We start from the raw sequence: 19,380 nt of genomic DNA on the forward strand, positions 1-19,380 counted from the left end.
CCCTCTGGATTTTTGAGGCACTGCTTTGCATTTACTCAGTGACTGATAAACAGAAGGCCTGCAGTTGCTATATACGTGTTAAAAAAGGTAAAATTGTATATGATAAGTTACTCAAATACAAATTTCGTTTAGGCAATATCTATGGACTCCCAGGAAAAGCAGATGGATTTTAGTTTTGCTTTAATCTAGTTTTAGTTTTTCTCTATATTTTTGTGTATGCAATTTCTTGTTTACTAAATGGATGTTTAAGAAATATTATCTTAGAAAGAGAAAAAAAAATAATCGAAGCGGGCTTTCTTGCTTGAATAAGAATATGGCATTTACTTGGCAAAAAAGTACAGTTGTCATGTCTGAGATTTGGGGTGCATTCGCAGTGCATTTCTGATGCTGTCACTTTCAATCTTGTCCAATATGAAACTGAACAGAGAACATTCCATGGTCTGGACTAATCTACTGTAGGAAACTGAAGCTGTCTCTAAGTTGAAAACTGTTTGCACTGTACCATTAGTTAATTCCCCCAAATGTTGTTTTGATGCTGTGCATAAACTAAGGAAATCTACTGCCATTGTAAAAAGTGCACAATGAGAAAACAACATTTCTTAATCACAACCATGTGGGGAAGTATCCTCACAAGTGTGTTGGGATGACTATGTCAAACATCATGCTATCTCTGAAAATCAACAAAACAAAAATTCCTCCCAAAGGCACCAACAATCACCGTCATTTGTGGTTCAACTTTGCTGTGACACAGCAGGCCTGTGGTCACTGACTCACTTCTTTTGGGAGTCTCCATACAGCATGTTTCACATCCAAACTAAATTTAACACACGTCACCCATCTTAATGAACTGAACAAGAATAATTTAGTAGATCATGTGTGATGGCTTAGGATTGGAGCTAAACACTTTGTAGAACAGAGAAGTAGCCTCTGTAGCAGGCCATACGTTTGAGAGGATAAAAGTGAGTAATTACTAGACCTATGCATGTGTGCCCTCTTCTGGATACACTGAAGTTCTGTGTAAGAATCTCATTGTGGAATCTCCATAAAGCATTTTACAAATACTAACAGCCAGTAAATCATCAATAGGTTGAGTTTCCTGTTTATGTTAAGAAAATTAGTCTTTATAGAGAAAAGAAGTGTGGGCTATGGCTGAGGTGAATCAAACTGCATAATTGTACCCTATAGATGTAGGGCCAGATGAAGCTTTGCTTTGACCACATAACCTTTTAAGACTTAGAAAACTTATATAGCATACACTGTGCACTATCCTTTAAGGTCTGTTTATTTTTAAATTGTCATTTGAAAAAAACTACACTGACATTTTGACACTTAAGTTGATTTCAGTTATATTATCAGTATGTAATTTGCTTTACTAAGTAGTCTTAGGATTCTACAAATACATGTCTGGATGAAAGAACATGGTCTTTTCTAAACCAAAAATCAAGGGGAAAGACCTAAAGAATGCGTAATTACCAATCTTATAATTGCGCTCATTTGCCCAAAGGGATTACTAACGTGCATAAGCACCTAGGCCTACGCTAACTCCTTGGTCCTTGAAATATGCCAAACTGTTTACGTGTAAATGTAGGCCTATTAAATTAGCAATAGCCTACAGTGCACCGATTAAGTGATAACATATGGCATAAAGAAAAAAGAAACAGAACACCTAACCGATTATGTTTTGTCTACGTCTTCTCTTAGCTCGTTCAGTCAATCTAAACTCTAATATTTCGTTTGAAATTGCAAAAACACGAATTTATAGCAACAAAAAAGGCAAGTTTTTTTTTTTCTATAATAGTCACCAGTCTGATGACGTACTTCCGTGTTGTACGCGGAAGTTGGTAACACGTGGATTTTAACGGGGAGAAGAAAATCTCAATCTGTTCTTTATTTTCATAAAACAAGGACTATCCTTAGTTGAATACGAAAATGACGAAACCAAAATTCAAGGGGAAAAGTTCTATAAATCCGTCAAATTCCAGCAGCAATCCTGGTAAGTTTTTGCCTTCAGTCTGAATGTAAACATCCAATGTTATATCACGTTAACTAGCAAACCGCTATCAAGTCATGGCAAGAACACGCAAATATCAATGCCTAATTGAAGTTGTTTGTATAGCTAAATACAATAGAGTTTACTCATTTTTGAAATGTGTATTTACATTATACAATGAAGGAGCTTATAAGTAAATATTTTTCTTTTAAACTTATGCAGTCGCATTTCAGTATGTAGGCAATTACCGACCCAATAAATGTCCTCGAGTGAAGAATCTGACCATTCACGAAACAAATCAGTGTTGTCTCATTCCATTGGGAAACCAAAGATCACGGCTTGTTTCTATTGTTAATTTTTCCTCCGCGTTCAGACAAACACTCGTCACTCCCGCAGCTAGGACAAGTCGTTTAATGATGCACGGGCACATAGTTCTTAAGCTTTCCTATATAGATTCAAGATACGAGAATAACTGTACAAAGACGCCCCATAGATGCTGTCGGTAAATAAATAAATAACGTAAATGTCATAAAATTAATTACATTGTTTCGATCAGTGTTTACAGAAACGTTTGAAAGTGCCACGTTATTTCTTGCGTTATCTCAACAGCACCTGTGCCAATGAAATGTTAGCTGTGAGCTAGGAAGAGGGTTCTCTTAATGAGCAAAAGGGTATATAAAAGTGCTTGATCTGACTAACATAACCATTGCTCATTATCCGAGAATTTATCAGGGAAAACACATATGGAAAGTTCTTGCCTAGGATATTGATCGATTACTGTTTGTGGTTTGCGTGCAAACACTAACAGAAAAAGAGTAACAGGGCAAGACTAACAGAAAAAGAGAGATGGGCAAGACTTTAATTGTATGCCTTCTGGCTTGTGTGTGCAGCTACAAGGACCAAAGTACGATGCTGTGTGTGTGTGTGTGTGTGTGTGTGTGTGTGTGTGTGTGTGTGTATATGTGTATATAATATGTATATGTGTATGTGTGTATATATATATATTTATATGTTTATATATATATATATATATATATATATATATATATAAACATATAAATACATTTTTTGGTTCAGTCATAACTTGCGACTGTTGGATACTACTTCCATGGTGGTAAAACTGTTATGCCTATTTAATAAGTAAGTACTTGCAACCAGTTAGCCTGCACTGAACTTAGCAGCTACTGAGTGCCTTTTCTTGTTTTTCAAAGATCGAGTAAGGGGCGCCGGAGGGAACAACATGAGGGACCGGGCCACTATCAAGCGTTTGAATATGTACCGACAGAAACAGAGATGGTAATAAGATGGTGCTTATACCTGTATGATTTTAAGCTAGCCTGTAAATTTAATCACAGTTATCACATGTTATTGTTAAAAGAACATGATAAAATATTGCAACTGAAAATGTAAAATATACTGTATTTGTAACATTTAATAGTGAACACAAATATAACATAACCTGATGTTTCTGCAGTAACAGTCGGGGAAAGGTCATCAAGCCATTACAGTACCAGTCCACTGTTGCCCCTGGGACTGTGGCCAGAGTTGAGCCAAACATTAAGTGGTTTGGTAGGTAACTACTCGTGTTTTTGGAAAAATATGCCCAAGTATCTGTATACAGTTATCCTTTTCAGGGTTGGGAGAGAACCCCAATAAAGTGCATGCTGGCTCAGGCTAAATTAGAGGAGAAAGGGCAATGGTAGCTCAGTGGTTAAGGTACTTGAATTTAAGTCGCTTTGGATAAAAGTGTCAGCTAAATGCCATAAATGTAAATGTAAAAAAAAAACAAATGTAAATGTGTGATGCCAAAAGCCATGCTATAGTTCTCATACATTCAGACTTGCCATGATACTATTTTGTCTCCCCTGGTCCCTGTGCAGCCAACACTCGGGTTATCAAGCAGTCATCCCTGCAGAAGTTCCAGGAGGAGATGGGTGCTGTGAAGACAGATCCATACAGAGTGGTAATGCGACAGAGCAAGCTGCCCATGTCCCTCCTGCACGACCGAATTCAAACACACGTATGTATGCACCCAAACACCTTTGTGAAAGGCTTCAGAATGTCACTGCAAGTAGCACATTGTTGGTTGAAACCAGAAGTTCTTTGCGGAGAGGTGTCGCACCTATTCTCCACTGGATAAGAGCCCAGAGGAAACCTTGTGCTTTGGCATCTCAGATTGTGTCTCTGCCAGTTCTAAAAACGGAGAGTAAAATGTGCTTGAAATAACACATTACGTTGTGGTTGATTCCTTGTGTTGCCTCTACAAAGGTTGTTGACTTTCAGTGAGATTTTCTGCCAGCTTAAACACTTCCATGTGTTGGTAAGACTGTTCAAGAGCTCAGTGTCTGCTGCTACACCCAAGACACTCTTTTTCTTTTGGTACACCTTGGGATGTTGCTAGCAGAAAAAAAAACCTCATGTTCCTCCTTTTGTAGTTTCTAATGCTCATGTTTGTTGGTGATGAATATGTTTAAGCTCTCACCAGCTGTCTTAACCTGCTCTGATCCAGAGTGTTTCCATTGTGTTGGCTAGGTGTCAAAGGTGTGTCCGGTGGGTTTGGCATTCTTGGAATATGATGATTTGGGGCAGAGGGGGCGGTTTGTAACTTCCTGCTTGGAGATGTGTATGCATGATTTGGTAGATTTAGCACAAATCGGGCTGTTTATAGCTTTGTTTTTATTGGGTTATTTACATATATTATATGTTTTATATACATATTTAAAATTAAAAAGTGTGTGTGTGTTTATAATTCATATCTGGATTTGGTGAAGTATATTTTTACCTTCTCTTTCAGGCCTCAACATTAAGGCTGGCATGCTGGCCATGTGGTATTTTTTAAAACCACCTGTAATGTTAATTCTGCCCTCTAATAAACAGGTGTTCTTTCAGGTTTTTTTTTTTTTCTTTCAACTGTGGAACAACTTACTCTGCTTTTGTTTACCTTGCCAGATGCCTACAGATGCTGTATGATCTACATGGACCATTAACACAATGGTTTTCTGAGAAGTAATAATAACTTAAAGATCAGTGAATCTGAACAAATGTTCTTATACTTCTATGTATGAGACTACTACATCATTCATGTTTGATTAGTAGGATAGATAAAGGCTATAATGTCAATGAACATTTGATCTTTGTGTCTAAACTCATGACCAAGTTTATTAGAAACAACCACTTACGACTTAGTCCCGGTGACCACCTTGTTAAGGCTTTAGAAATGCATTTTACAGCACACCAGATGCAAATTTTTGGCTGCTCATAAAGAAATTACAATATAGAAATCATAAACAGATCACCAGATGCTGACTGTCTTTCCTGGTGATGTTTTGGCAGGCCTTTAATGGAGTCATTGTTTGTTTTAGGGGCTTTTTGCCTTTTGACTAGAAAAACTTCGTAGTCGTTTTATGTTTCCAGTCTTTGTCCTGCTACAGGTGCCATATTTTGAGTCATTTAATTGTATCTGAACAGTTAATGTGCTTCTGTACACTTACTGCTGCTGTCAGTTGTCACGTCATCAATAAAGGCATGTGCACCAGTTTTCCCTTGGTGGGTCATAGATATTCATGCCCACACTTCACAAATGAAGTGGCATGCTCTGATGCCTATACTTCACAATTGAAGTGGGCTGCTTTGGGTTATAGTCACATCCCTTTCTCCACACTTTGTTCATTCCAGCCCTTTAGTACAGGATAATATTTATCTCATTTATCAGTGAGACTTTCTCAGGCTACATTGTAGGCATTTTTTATGTACTTTTTCACAAACTGCCATGTGGCTTTTCTGTTTTTGAGCCTTACTGGTGGCTTGCATCTTATAAACTCTCTGCAGCCGAGCTTACTTACTTGCCTCCATCAGCATGCATTTGTTTTGTTCATACCCAGTGTTCTGTCTATGTTTGATTGATTCTTTTCAGTTCTGTGATGGTCTGCTATATTGGAAATGGCATGTCTTTTGGTTCTCATGCTGAGAGACAATAGCAACAATAGCAACAGATTGTTTTCTTAAGTCCATCATGCATGCCCAAATGATGTAACAGCATATAACTAGCCAAGAAATGACAGAGAAGCCCAGTGTCCATCTACTTTCGGTCCCCTAAAATAAGAGGAATGTGTATAAAATGGATTGTAATTTCTACACTTTTTACATGACGTGGATGTATGGACCCCAAATTAAAACTGGAAATCTGTACTCTATTCTTCATCAAGTCCGGTGCGCTAGATTTTAAGCCAGAACAACAAAAGTTGTCACTGTCCCATTTCTAATGTCTAACGTAGACAGACAGCATGTACAAAACTACAGATAATGTAACGTAACTATGGCGTACTTCAGTTGTCCCAGAGTGATGTATTACAACTCACCACACATAACCATTTGCTATGTTTTCATATGTCACCCTTTCTCCTAAATCTTTTATGTGGTTCCAATGGTAGGGAAGCTAGATGGATGCTAGCAAAAAAGTCACAATACCATTCACATTTTCATGTTTCTCAGAACTCCAAAGTCCATATTCTGGACACAGAGGCATTTGAGACCACATTTGGGCCTAAAGCTCAAAGGAAGAGACCTAACCTGAGTGTGGGTGAGCTGAAAGAGCTAGCCGAGCAGGCTGAGGATTCAGCACAGAACTACAATGCGGAGAACGACCGTGATTTGGTGACTGAAGATAGTGGGGTGAGGTGAGGAGACTATAAATGTCACTTGTGTACCCCTTGTTTCTAGCAAACAGTAATTCAGATAGCCTTCATGATATAGGAATGGAAATGTATTTAAATCTGTATGTGTGGCTAAATTAAACCTGTGATTCAAACATGTTGCTGTAGGGAAGAAACCCGTGAGGAGATCTTCAAGAAAGGACAGTCAAAGAGAATATGGGGAGAACTCTATAAGGTATTTTTTTGACTAATATTGAGGTATTTAGGGGGCTCAAGGCTCATGGCTCATGGATACAGTGGCCTAGAAGATCTTTATAGCCTCATTTGTTTTCTGGTGGGCTACACAACCTCACTAAAGGCTTTTCTCTTTAGGTGATCGACTCCTCAGATGTTATCATCCAGGTGCTGGATGCTCGGGATCCCTTGGGCACCAGGGCCCAGAACATTGAGACCTATTTAAAGAAGGAGAAGCCCTGGAAGCATCTTATCTTTGTGCTCAACAAGTGTGACCTTGTTCCTACCTGGGTGACGGTAAGCCCTTCACAGGCCTTCTGTGCTTGTGTTTGCAGTCTTTAAATCAGGAATTCTCCCAACCTGTCTTTGCAACTCCCAGCATAAGTACATCAGATAGCTTGCTTGTTAGTGGGTCCCCAAGGGCTTATATTATATTATTCTTTTTGTGAGCTAGGGTCATTGAGTGTTTTTATCAGGCTTAATCATTGTGTTATAGCTTTAAGATGTTGAATTTAGGATCTGGTGTTAAAATAAGTATTTTCCCTGACCAGGTTTTGACTATAAAAGCAGGAGTATTCATGGGTCATTAAAGAACCAAGTAATGCTTAACAGATATGTTTGTTTGCAAGTGACATGCTTTTAAATCCAAGTGTGTGTGTGTGTGTGTGTGCGCGCACGGGCACGGGCGTTTTCTTCAGAAACGCTGGGTTGCTGTGCTCTCTCAGGAATACCCTGCACTGGCCTTTCATGCCAGTCTCACCAACTCCTTTGGGAAGGGCTCTCTCATACAGCTCCTTCGGCAGTTTGGAAAGGTGAGAGCTTGGTTGTCTCCAAGTAGAAGAGGGTTTCATATATCCATTCTCATTCCAAGGGAGCAAAGGGTAATGGGGAAAGACTGCATGCTGCAGTCTCATCAGACTGGTTTTTGTTTTATTTTTTTTAAGATGCTATCTGTTACATAGCCACAGAATAGTAACAAACCCCAGTCACCCGACCACCCAAGCCTCATCATCACTCTGCACAGACACTGAGTTCTGCTTCTGTCTTCAAATCTGCTTCAGGACTATTTTTGTTACCTTAGCCATAAACAAAGCCTTGGAAACACACAAAATGAGATTTGAAAATTTGGGGTTTGAAAAATATAAATTAATTTAAAAGTTACACAACATGAGTACTTGTTTCTGCTCAGGGAAACAGTGCAAACATATCCTGAGGGGCTTATAAACCAAACAATCTAATGGCTTTTAAGAGGTTTTTGTTGTTTGTTTGTTTGTTTGTTTGTTTGTTTGCTTTGGTATGTCCTGTATAAATGGTTCCATGAATAATGGGGAAAGTATTCAAATGTTGCTGTTTTGATTGACCTTTTGGTTCATTACTTAAGGTGTGGTTTTGGACTGTGCTCACCAAGCAAACCATTACATACTTCCTTCCCTAGTAGAAAAGAACATGCTCCGTTGTGGGTGGGTGTGTGTGTGTGTGTGTGTGTGTGTGTGTGTGTGTGCGCGTGTGCGCGCGTGTGCGTGTGCGGTCTCATTTACAAACCTGAACACCACTTAAACCAGTTCAATTAACTTGAGTGTAATGCGTCAGAGGCATAGTTCTCTCCTTATTAACTTGACTTGTTTATCTGCAGCTCCACACGGACAAGAAGCAGATCAGCGTGGGCTTCATCGGCTACCCCAATGTTGGAAAGAGCTCCGTCATCAACACCCTGCGCGCCAAAAAAGTCTGCAGGGTGGCACCTCTTGCTGGTGAAACCAAGGTAGGAACTTCATTGCATGCTTGCATGTTTTTCCTCCTTATGCCTAATTAGACATCATTAGCTAGATCGTGGACATTGAACGAATAATTAACTTTTCTTACATATAACATTAAACAACTTTGACTTTGTTTATTGCAGAGTACACTACTGATCAAAAGGTTACATGCGAGCAAAACTCAGCACAAACTCCTCACACGTGTTAACATTGTGGCTATCTTATCTGTCTAGCAGTCAGATTTTGGCTGTGGCATGCACGTATTTCTGCATGGTGTGACAATGACTTGTTTACACTTCCTCGGTTTGTCATACTTTTGCTTCCACTGTGCAAACAGGGAACTGAGTAATGGTTTAGAGCATTAGGAAAGAGATTATTTCCAAGTTCAGACTGAAAACAGGCATCCTTCTCAGAGTTCCTCATAGTTTGTCCAAATTACATTGTTCTGGATATCATGAGACCACCTTGATCCACCCTTTTTTTGTTCTGTTTTCTGCTATAAAACCAGATGAGTAAGTGTATTCTCATGATTAGCATTAAGTTTTTAATCACAAGTACTGTATGGATGGCATGGCACTGCTATTAAAATTTGCAAGGATAAAGGTCTGATCCAGCCAATCAAACTTTTCTTTAGTAACCTCATTTTAAATGTATCAATGGGGGAAAAATTCTCTTCATTCTCTCAGTAAGCGTGTGACCATACAGCCATGTAATTGTATAAGAGTGTTACCATATAACCCTAAATTCATATCTTGTCCTTTAACCTAGTATATTGATACAAATGGAAAATATCCAAAAGTGGATTGTGTAATGCTGTTAAGTCATTTATTGTTTTTTCCTTTTAGGTGTGGCAGTACATCACATTGATGAGACGTATTTTTCTAATTGACTGCCCTGGTGTTGTCTACCCCTCTGAGGACAGTGAAACTGATATAGTATTGAAGGGAGTGGTAAGACCTTTGTCATTCTGGTCCTGCTTTCTGCTTCTGCACTGTTCCATGCAGCTCCCTCTGACTTTGTGCTTCATCTGTCACACCTGTGTCCCAGGTTCAGGTGGAGAAGATTCGTAACCCAGAGGATCACATCGGAGCTGTGCTAGAGAGAGCTAAGGCTGAATACATACAGAAAACGTATCATGTCCCATCCTGGAACTCTGCCGAGGACTTTCTGGAAAAGCTGGCCTTCCGCACGGGAAAACTACTCAAGGTCTGGCTTCTGATTGTCGAGGAGCGCACAGCATGCCGAAGTGGTGTTACAGCTCAGTGGTTGTTTATTCTGACCTCTCAGTAAACAAGTCCACATATGCTAGAGCATGCCAGGGCAAGAAGTAGAACACAGAACAGGGCTGGAATCAGTTTGAGCATCAAGATGTGGATTTTTACTGCTGATTATGAAAACCTGCTTTTCACTACGTGAATGTTTTCCAGTTAAATGAGCAAGGCATGTGTTAATTAAAATCTGAGTTACAACTTTCGTAGCTCATGCAGGTCTTTGTAACCAGTGTAGGCAATTGTAGCAGGTATTGGTATTTGTAACAAATGACCCTTGTTGCTTAAAAAAAATGTATTTGGCTTGATATCGCACATGGTAAATATAATTCCAAGTTCTCATAAAATATAATGACTGCAGTGACGGTGTTCTGTGAATCATGAATACAAAATCTCTGTTTGGTGTGTAGGGAGGAGAACCTGATTTGTCCACAGTCTCTAAAATGGTCCTAAATGACTGGCAGAGGGGGCGCATTCCCTTTTTTGTGAAGCCACCTGGATTTCAGACGGATGAAGAGGTAAATGGAGAAACATTTATAAATTATATGCAGTCTTTGCAGCAAAGCTTTGCACTGTGATTTCCTTCAAGAACAAACTTATCAAATGCAATTATAAATTTGTGAGCAATCCAGTCTCTTATGTCTGAAACATTTTATATCAGACTGGTTAAAAATTTTAGCTTGATGTATATGGGGCAGTATTTTTTTTTTTGTCCTTCTTCTCAGGGTAAGACACAGGTGCCAGTGGAAGTGTCTGGAATGGAAACAGAGGAGCTAGCCAGTGAAGACGGGCCCGAGCAGCAGAGCATTCATGCAGCAGAGTCCACTGACCAGGATTCTACACTACTGCAGAAGCAGAAACAAGAACCGGTGCAAAGGATCCTTTATGCCGTTCGGCAAAACTTTGGCAAAATCAACGTTGCCCCCACGTTCAGCGAGGAGGATCTTGTGCCAGTGGAAATGCCTGATCTCGACTTCCCTGAGTCCATAGAGGATGAAGAGAGGGGAAGTGAGGAGGAGGAGGAGGAGGAGGAGAGTGGAAAGCAAGAAGGAGAAAGTAGAAATGAATTGTCTGCAGATGGTCAATCTGACAAAGAGGCCAAAAGTGCACACGAGGTGAACAAAGAGTTGGACGAGAAGATAACCAAATTAAAGCATTTCCTGGATCGCGCCAAGTCTAAGCGCTTCTCTGCCATCCGGTCTGTGTGCCCCTCTATTTTTCATTTGTGCATTCCTTTCTACAATTTTAATTCTGTCTGAGTGTTCTGACAGCGATCCATGTCTGCCATCTTTGCGTTCAGCAGATCACTGGCTTTGGCCATTGATTTGTGCCCTGTTTTCCAGTACACTCTGCATCACTGCATTATTGCTGTTTTTTGACTTTCAGTGCACAAGTCTGAATCAGATTTTGCTGCACCTCTAAAACCTTAATACGTTAGGTGTCCTGTAAGTAATAAGCACACACTGTTTTAATGTTATGTTCAACAGAATTCCCAAGAGCCTTTCTGAAATGGCTTTTGTTTCAAAGGAAACAAAAATGGAACAGGCGGTCGTGAAGAATTCACAACAAAAAGGTAAACATTCAGTTCCTATCTCCAGGACACTAAATGTTTTATATGCACTGTATATTGGTATATAATATATAATAATACAAGTTAAAATTGTATTTTTTACAAATCATGTAACTTTTAAAATCTGTTTTGGACAAATTCTGCATTTTCAAAATTCTGAGTGTGTTGCCCAGTGTTTTGAGTGTTTTTTGTTTAAAAACTATTAAAATAATTTCCAGAACCAAGTAGCCAACTCTAACAGGAAAAGAGACCAGAAGATGCCACCACATTTTGTATGAATCCTTTAATAGAGCAGTACCGGAGCAGTGCAGACATAGGTTGATGTTATCAGTGATGAGAGGAAAGGTTTTCATCTCCCTTTTGTTTTTCAGCTGTGAGGAATGTCGGGAGAAAGAGAAAAACTCTGGAAGATGAGGAGCCAGTGCGCCCGACCAAGCTCACATCTAAAGAGGTACATGCTGTTCTAGCTCCCATCCAGGCAGGCACACTCATTTATCTAAGCAGACACTTCAGATTGATCTGTGCTCTTACTAGTGTACTAGAGTACAGAGAATGCTTCTGGTGTTCCTCAGCTCAAATAACCTACATTATTCTTCTCTAGCTCATTTTTGTTTTTCTTCCCTCCCCAGAAAAGAAGAAGGGAGCGTGCCCAGAAAGTGAAGAAGATTGGCATGCGCTATTATGATACACACAACGTGAAAAACAAAAATAAAAACAAGAAAACAGCTACTGAAGGGCATAAAGGGAAAAAAGCCAAGTGCTAAGAACATTTGCTTAGTCTGTGGGCTGTATAAGTTTCCATGGACCCATCTAGTTTGGGACATTTGGGGGGTGTGGGTATGTATGTGTGTTTGAGTCATATGTGACTGAATCTCTAAATGACCTTTATTCAGTGCACCATCTTTCAGCATAAAAAATGGTTATGGGTCAGTACAATTTTTAGCCGTAAAACCCTAGTAAGTTACTTAAACTTACCTCTAAAGAATATTTTTGTTAAGCAATACTACAACTGAGTGTTCTGAAGAATAGGAGAAAACCTCAATAAAGTAGACAGGAGTGAACATGTAGATTGGTAGTATTTTGAGAGCTAGAAAATCATTGACCATCATTTATAAGTCTGGAGAATGAATGCATTATTTCTTTGGGGCAATTATTCCTTCCAGCTGGGCCTAAAAAAATAGAAAATGTATTTTTATATTCCTGTTTGTGTCGCACTAAGGCATTTTTTTGATAGTAGTTTGTGGCTTTTTAATTGCAATACCTTGAGTTGCTGGTTGGTGCGTTTGAGGAACTGGGTCTCTTCAGTGTGCTTCTTCTCCTCAACCTGTCGTCGTTCAGTTTCTCGTCTCTCAATCGCCTCACATTTAGCCTTCTGCTCGTTCACCTGCCTTTCCAGGTCCCTCTTCTCATTCTCCAAGTCTGAAATCTGCCCAGTTATATCAGGATGCTAAATTTTACAGCCAAGGTAAAAATTGAAACTTTAACCCATTAAAAATTAGACTAAGGAGAAGGGATGGAGCAGATAGTTTTGTCAGATGTGTTATGCAGCAGTGCCTACCCTCTTGGCCATATCTGGCTTATCTTGCTCAGCCTGCAGGGCTTTCCTCATGCCAAAGGCCATACTGCTCTCGTATAGGGTCTGGTAGGCAGCAATAGTCATGCGAATCTCATCCCTTACTCGTAAAAGCAGTAGCCCCCTCTCAGCACAGTTGATAGTAACTTGCCTGATTAACTCATCTATGGGACAAAAAAAAAAGTGTGTGTGTGTGTGAGAGAGAGAGAGAGAGTATTGCTGGGGTTGTGAACCTTTGGCCTTTCAGTGATCCTATACTATAAATCACAATACTATAAATTGTTCCTTTCTTGACAATACAGACCTATTTCAAATGTATTAACATTGTCAATATTAAGCTGTTGTCCAATTTGTTTTATTGTGTTTTTAATTTTAACAACACAACCTGGACAACAAAACTAACAAAGCATTTATGCCCTTTGTTGGTCGTGGCTTTCGGTACATTTTACATCATTTTTGCTATGGATAATATTTGCAATAACTTTTTTTTTTTTATTATTATTATTTTTTTTTTTTACTAACCAAAGCACTGTGAATAAAGTTCTCTGCGGACAGGGCAAATGCCAGTTTCTCTGGCCTGCCTCTGCTGCAGTTTAAGATCCAGCTGCTCCTGCAAATGAACCAAGTCCATTCGCGTGCAGGGGGTACTGGACACCTGCTGCACCCACAGCTGGTTGTTCTCCATCCATTCCCTGAAACAGTGCCGCTTGCAAAGTTGATATACAAACGTGCTTAAACGGACATGAATGAGCAGGAATGAAGAGCAGTAAACCGGTACCTTGGTGGTAGGATGGAATTAAGTATCTCCCCGGTTTGTTGTATGATTGCATCGGCTGAGGGCGACTTGGGCTTTGGTGGAGGTGGGACTGGGCCAGTGATGGCTGGATCTTGTGGACTGACTTTCAAAGGCCGAGCCTGAATTTATTGCAGTGTGCGAGACAGTAACAAGTTGGATAGCTAGGTTAGCTAACGCTAGCTAGTTGGCTTAACTCGGGTATAAATTGCATTTCAATCAAATGCATTTAAATCAAATTCCCGAATATGGGTTTGATGTCATCGAATAAGTTAACTTTGGCTAACATTTGTAGGTTAAGTCGCTCTTATCCAGAGCGTCTGCTAAGTGCCATAAATGTAAACGTAAACTAAGCGTACGTAGATACATCGCTACCTTGTAGCTAAATTCGTTACCTTTAGTGGTTTCTTCTCCGTGTTCCTGCTTACCAGCACCGGATTGTCATACTTCAGCAAAGACTCGCCAGGAGGAATCATGTTCACACTGTGAAACTGATAAATTTTTCAAAAATCTCAAGGGATGCGATATCGACAAGAAATTGTTTAAGCTAGCTGTAATCAACCTAGAAAAGCTCGCGAACTTTGTTTATAGTTACTATGACGACCGTTTTTCCCTCATCGCCTACTTTCGACACTTAATTAAATGTGTTCTAAAAAGAAGACCCTCAAATTTTAACAGTGACCATCAGGTTTGTTTAGCAAGGTTTTCAGTAGCCATCCTTTTCAAGTCCATATGTGGTGTTTTGAGCTGTAACGTGGCATGATCCTGGACAATGCATTTGATTCTCTGTCCATGTACCACCATGACCACATATATAAAATAAATAAAACAATATAATTAGATAATTCAGCCATGTATTGCCAGAGATGCTACTCTGTATTATTTTTTAAAAATGAATTGTGTGCATTTCCTTTGTGTGTATTCCCTGTGACAATGTTCTATCTTAAATGTATCGTAAGAATTTCTTCCATGCAGGCAACTAAGCATTATTGTGGATCGCTTTGGGTAAACTCAGGCCAGAGTAAATGCATGTTAACATACAGGGCCACCAGATGGCACTAAGTGTCGACAAAGCGGAACTAAAGTGCTTTCCTTTGTAAGAGGAACGATTTCGCAGGCGTACAGGGCACAGTGGCCAGTATGCATGGACGTTATTTTTGTATGTCGCTAGCTGGCATTTTCAACGTGAGTTTTTTGGCGTTTGTTGATATGAGATAATCTTTAGCACTGGTAGTTGACAATCAATTGGTGTTCGCGATGGATAACAGAAAACGAGACAAAAAGTCTCCTGTTCGTGATAAGATCAAAATAAAGGAAGAAAAACTTAGCCCCGTTAGGCCTCACAGATCACGCCGTTCGAGTTCCGGCTCAAACCATAGCAGTACCAGCCCTCCGCCGAAGAGACGGGGATCTCGGTTTGTATTAAAGAATTACATAATGTTTCAAGATTGGAGATAATGGGCGTACTTTTTCTTTCCCTTTGTATGTGTGCATGTTACCTGTTGTTTTCAGGAACTCGATCGTCGATGTCTCCGTATCTGAAGCGGGTGCAGCACCAGAACTTCTCTAGCAGAAGTTTTCGTGCTGTTCACCTGTTAAAACGTCGCAGCGGTATTGTGTTAAACTTTCTCTGGGGTGTTCTTTTTGTAATTATAGATCGCCCGTCAGAGGAAAAGACAGATCGCTAGAAAGAAAGGCTCGGTCGTCAGGACGACAACGGGACAGGTCCCCGCGAGGCCGGAGAAGTCCGAGTCCTAATCACAGCACTGATGTTCGGATAAAGCGGGTGACGTGAACCACAAATGATAGCTCTATTTCCAAATAACTAATTCTAATTTATAGCGAATAATGGATAAACTATATTATACATTTTAAATGTTTTTAATCATTTATTTTTTTGTTAAAACGTATTTGAATCTAACTATTTACGTAGTTTGTTACACAATTTGTTACACGTTTTGCAACACGTTAAGTATGAATAATCATTATGAATGCTAATCATAATCTGATGTTTCTCTTTCAGGAAAAAGATGACCAGCGTGAACGACGGAATAAGCCCAATGAGCGGCGGGCCAAAAGAGAAGGAGACTCGCCTCATCAGAGACAACGTGAAGGAGTGCAGCAGCGGCATAGAGAGAGGTCACGTGAGCGGCAATCACAACTCCAGCAGGAAGCTGAAAGGGAACAGCACAATGAGCGTCGCAGAGAAAACCGTCTTAGGCAGGAGGAAAACAGTGGAAATGAGTCGCATGCCTTTGGTGGTGAACAGAGCGAAGAGTCTGCTCCTGCTGCTGAGAAAGAAAAACCCAACTTTGAACTCTCAGGTGCCCTGGTGGAGGACACCAACACATTCCGAGGAGTGGTTATTAAGTACAATGAGCCACCTGAGGCTCGAATCCCTAAGAGGAGGTGGCGATTGTACCCCTTCAAAAATGATGAGCCACTGCCAGTGATGTACATCCACCGGCAGAGTGCCTACTTGCTTGGAAGACAAAGGAAGATAGCTGATATACCTATTGACCACCCTTCTTGTTCCAAACAGCATGCTGTCTTTCAGTACAGGTGAGAGAATAATTTAGTGATCCATATATTACTGTACATGTGTGGTTAATTTTAATGTCTGAGAGCATTAAGGCTTATAGTTCCAGTATTGGATTGTTTCCTGCTTAGAGAATTACTAGCCTCCATCAACTTTCATGTTGCTTCCAGCTCTCGACAAATCTGTTGGGTGTCTTGATGGAAAACACTATTTTCTAAAAAGCATCACACTTCTTCACACGGCCTTAAATTGCTTTACATATACACAAAGACAGCGTACTGTGGTAGGCAAATGGAGGTATTGGCTAAACTTAAATCAGTTTAAAAAAAAAAAAAAATTTCTACAAGCTGGCTTTGCTTTGTTTATTCAATAATAAATTGCATAGTAATATACTTGTTTTAGTCAATAAAACTAAACATATGTTCCGAATGGCAGAATCGGAAAATATTTGTAGTTATATTTTGTAACCCAATGCCAGGATAATAAATGCGCTGTAACTGACATTTGTGTCATAAAACGAAACAATTTTATGATCAAAATAAACAAATAACAATTGTACAATTTTAAACCAACAATCTTGGTACCAGCACTGATTTCACTGGTCAATAACGCTTCTTGCGAAGAAAACAACTTTTTTTTTTTTTTTTTGGTGTGTGTGTGTGTTTTTGCATGCTAAATCCAAATGTTTTCAGAAATTCTCCCATAGTTTCTCCAGTCACTCATTGTTTATCTGCATACGGTATACTTGCTTGTTATTATGTATAGTATGGAAAAGCGGTACCAAGAAAAATGTAGACCCTCTGTTGGCCATCTGTTATTGGACATCAAAGAGGGATACTCCTGAGGCCAAGTATAGGCAGCTGTCATACATTGTACATAAGTATAATAAGTCTTATTTATGAATAAGTAATATATACTTAATGTAAAGCTTAGGTGCCCTGTCACTTAAAACCATGCACAATAGAAAAATTCTAAAAACAGATTTGAATTCAACATAAATTTTACTGTTATGTTAAACTGTTTTAGTTTTGGAAGTAAAAAGTAAAAAGATCAGATTTTGTTTTTCATTGAATGTGAGAGTATGTGGATTTAAAGGGAATGCGAATTTGAGGGGCACTGCACTACAGTGCAAGATGGCCCCTGTGACCTATAAACAAACAAAATAGCTAATGTTATTTGAATTTAAACAATTTTGCTGTTTAACTGTGTGAATGAACACATTGTATTTAATTCAAATGGGGAATTAAATTTTTTATTTTAATAAAACATGCTTTAATGTGATTGTCATTTTCTTCAATCATTAGAACTACTGAAAATGCCTATGTTTGTAAAAATTTTGTTTGAGACAGTTGACGGCACAATACACAGGATAATACCACCTCGTATGCAATCAGGAAAAACGATGCCAATACTGACTGTTTGCAGATAAATTTAAAGAATTTAATCAGCGTGATTACTCCGGCAAATAGAAAAATAGACAGTTTATATTTACATTTATGTCATTTAGCAAGCGCTTTTATGCAGAGTGACTTACACAAGTGCTTTAGTTTAAAGCTTTCTGCTTTAGTTACTTACTGAGACATTTTCTTGTTTACTCTTCAGCACTTTGTAATGTAATGTTTTTGGTATTATTTTTCAGGCTTGCAGAGTTCACCCGAGCAGATGGCACCACAGGCCGGAGAGTGAAGCCCTACATTATTGACTTGGGCTCAGGCAATGGCACGTACCTAAATAATCAGCGCATAGATCCACAGCGGTACTACGAGCTGAAAGAGAAGGATGTGCTGAAGTTTGGCTTCAGCAGTCGCGAGTATGTGCTCCTGCATGAATTTTCTGACACAGCTGAGGTTGATGCTAAGAGAGAAGAAGAGGATGAGGATGAAGGCCTTGATGAGTAGTCACCATTGAAAGGGCAGCAAAGTACTGGACTCTTAAAGTATTGGACTCTTAAAGAGAGCTATGTCTGTTTAGTTAAGATCAGTGATTTGACCAGATGTTTGCTGATGGAGGGTATTTTTGTTTGTTTTGAGAGGACCTTTGTGTTGTGGATGAGGTTTGTCAAAAAATATACTGATAAGCTTCAGCCTGACAAGTTTCTGTGCATAACATTCTCAGGTGGACAGCATAAGCATGGTATCGGCTATGTATTGTCTGGTACTGCCCCATGTTGTCCCTTCAAACCAAGAACCAAGTGCTCAATGCCAGAACAATTTACTTTTTATATATTTATATATATATATATATATATATATATATATATATATATATATATATATATATATATATATAAAATTAAAAATGTGTATATTTAGCATAACCTGGCAGTTCTGTTACTGTAAATATGCTGGATATAGTCAGTGAGTGTTGGACTACTTATGTTTTAGTTTGCAGTTTTTGTTGATTGAAGTTTGGTGTTTTTAGTTTTTAGAAATTTATTTTACTAAATGCCACATAGCAGTTAATTGTCTTCACTGTAAAAATTAGCAAGTATTCTAGTCCACTATTGACATTATTGCTTGGAAAATTGGGTTGCAGAGTTGCATAATCTGTATACATTTTAGATGTTTTGTACTGTTAAATAAAAATAGACATATGAGTATTTTACTTTAACATTGGGAATGTGTTTGAATTATAGAAAATAATTGTTTATTATGTGAAAAGCAATCACTGGTAATTCTACAGCTCAAATGCAAGTACAAAATATTCTGGTCAGAATGCTGACAGTTTATTATTCCACAAACATATTTAAACATTTTTGACCACTGCTATACATGGTCTGTTGTCAATATTTGCTAATACATCACCACTTATAAGCTGTTCAGTCAAAATATAAACTGAACTTCATAAAACATTTGGTATATTTATCCCCTCATCATTAAATTTTCACTCTTATGGGGGATCAAATGTTTCAGGCAAAACCCATTGTATGTTTTTACCTGTGAGGTAGACTGCCAAGTAATTTTGAACATTGAGATAAAATGAAACTTGTAATTTTGCTATGTTA

At 38.9% G+C, this 19,380-nt stretch overlaps 3 protein-coding genes across 4 annotated transcripts; 2 read left to right on the forward strand and 1 right to left on the reverse strand.

The window, feature by feature from the left end:
- The first annotated feature begins 1,836 nt into the window (after positions 1–1,836).
- On the forward strand, positions 1,837–12,532 carry gnl2 (G protein nucleolar 2). Of its 2 annotated transcripts, XM_027001545.3 has the most exons (16): positions 1,837–1,993; positions 3,202–3,286; positions 3,465–3,559; positions 3,871–4,010; positions 6,482–6,666; positions 6,811–6,877; positions 7,015–7,173; positions 7,575–7,688; positions 8,510–8,638; positions 9,479–9,583; positions 9,681–9,839; positions 10,312–10,419; positions 10,627–11,099; positions 11,389–11,474; positions 11,843–11,922; positions 12,101–12,532. In XM_027001545.3, the coding sequence occupies exons 1-16, from the start codon at positions 1,930–1,932 to the stop codon at positions 12,233–12,235; spliced, it is 2,184 nt and encodes a 727-aa protein (XP_026857346.2). In that variant the 5' UTR covers positions 1,837–1,929; the 3' UTR covers positions 12,236–12,532. The 2 variants fall into 2 exon arrangements, with proteins under 2 accessions (XP_026857346.2, XP_026857345.2); XM_027001544.3 differs by having other exon boundaries at positions 11,843–12,243.
- dnali1 (dynein, axonemal, light intermediate chain 1) lies at positions 12,502–14,639 on the reverse strand. Its single transcript, XM_027001549.3, has 6 exons — positions 14,233–14,639; positions 13,823–13,959; positions 13,567–13,736; positions 13,030–13,208; positions 12,733–12,897; positions 12,502–12,640 (listed from the first exon to the last, which is right to left on the reverse strand). Exons 1-6 carry the CDS (start codon positions 14,311–14,313, stop codon positions 12,605–12,607), a joined length of 768 nt encoding a protein of 255 aa, XP_026857350.1. The 5' UTR covers positions 14,314–14,639; the 3' UTR covers positions 12,502–12,604.
- Positions 14,640–14,949: 310 nt separating this feature from the next.
- On the forward strand, positions 14,950–18,986 carry snip1 (Smad nuclear interacting protein). Its single transcript, XM_027001546.3, has 4 exons — positions 14,950–15,252; positions 15,494–15,623; positions 15,861–16,399; positions 18,016–18,986. Exons 1-4 carry the CDS (start codon positions 15,095–15,097, stop codon positions 18,272–18,274), a joined length of 1,086 nt encoding a protein of 361 aa, XP_026857347.2. The 5' UTR covers positions 14,950–15,094; the 3' UTR covers positions 18,275–18,986.
- The last annotated feature ends 394 nt before the right edge of the window (positions 18,987–19,380 follow it).

Source organism: Electrophorus electricus, chromosome 14 (assembly GCF_041902795.1).
Source record: "Electrophorus electricus isolate QZ-2024a chromosome 14, ASM4190279v1, whole genome shotgun sequence".
NCBI classification, from domain to species: Eukaryota; Metazoa; Chordata; class Actinopteri; order Gymnotiformes; family Gymnotidae; genus Electrophorus; species Electrophorus electricus.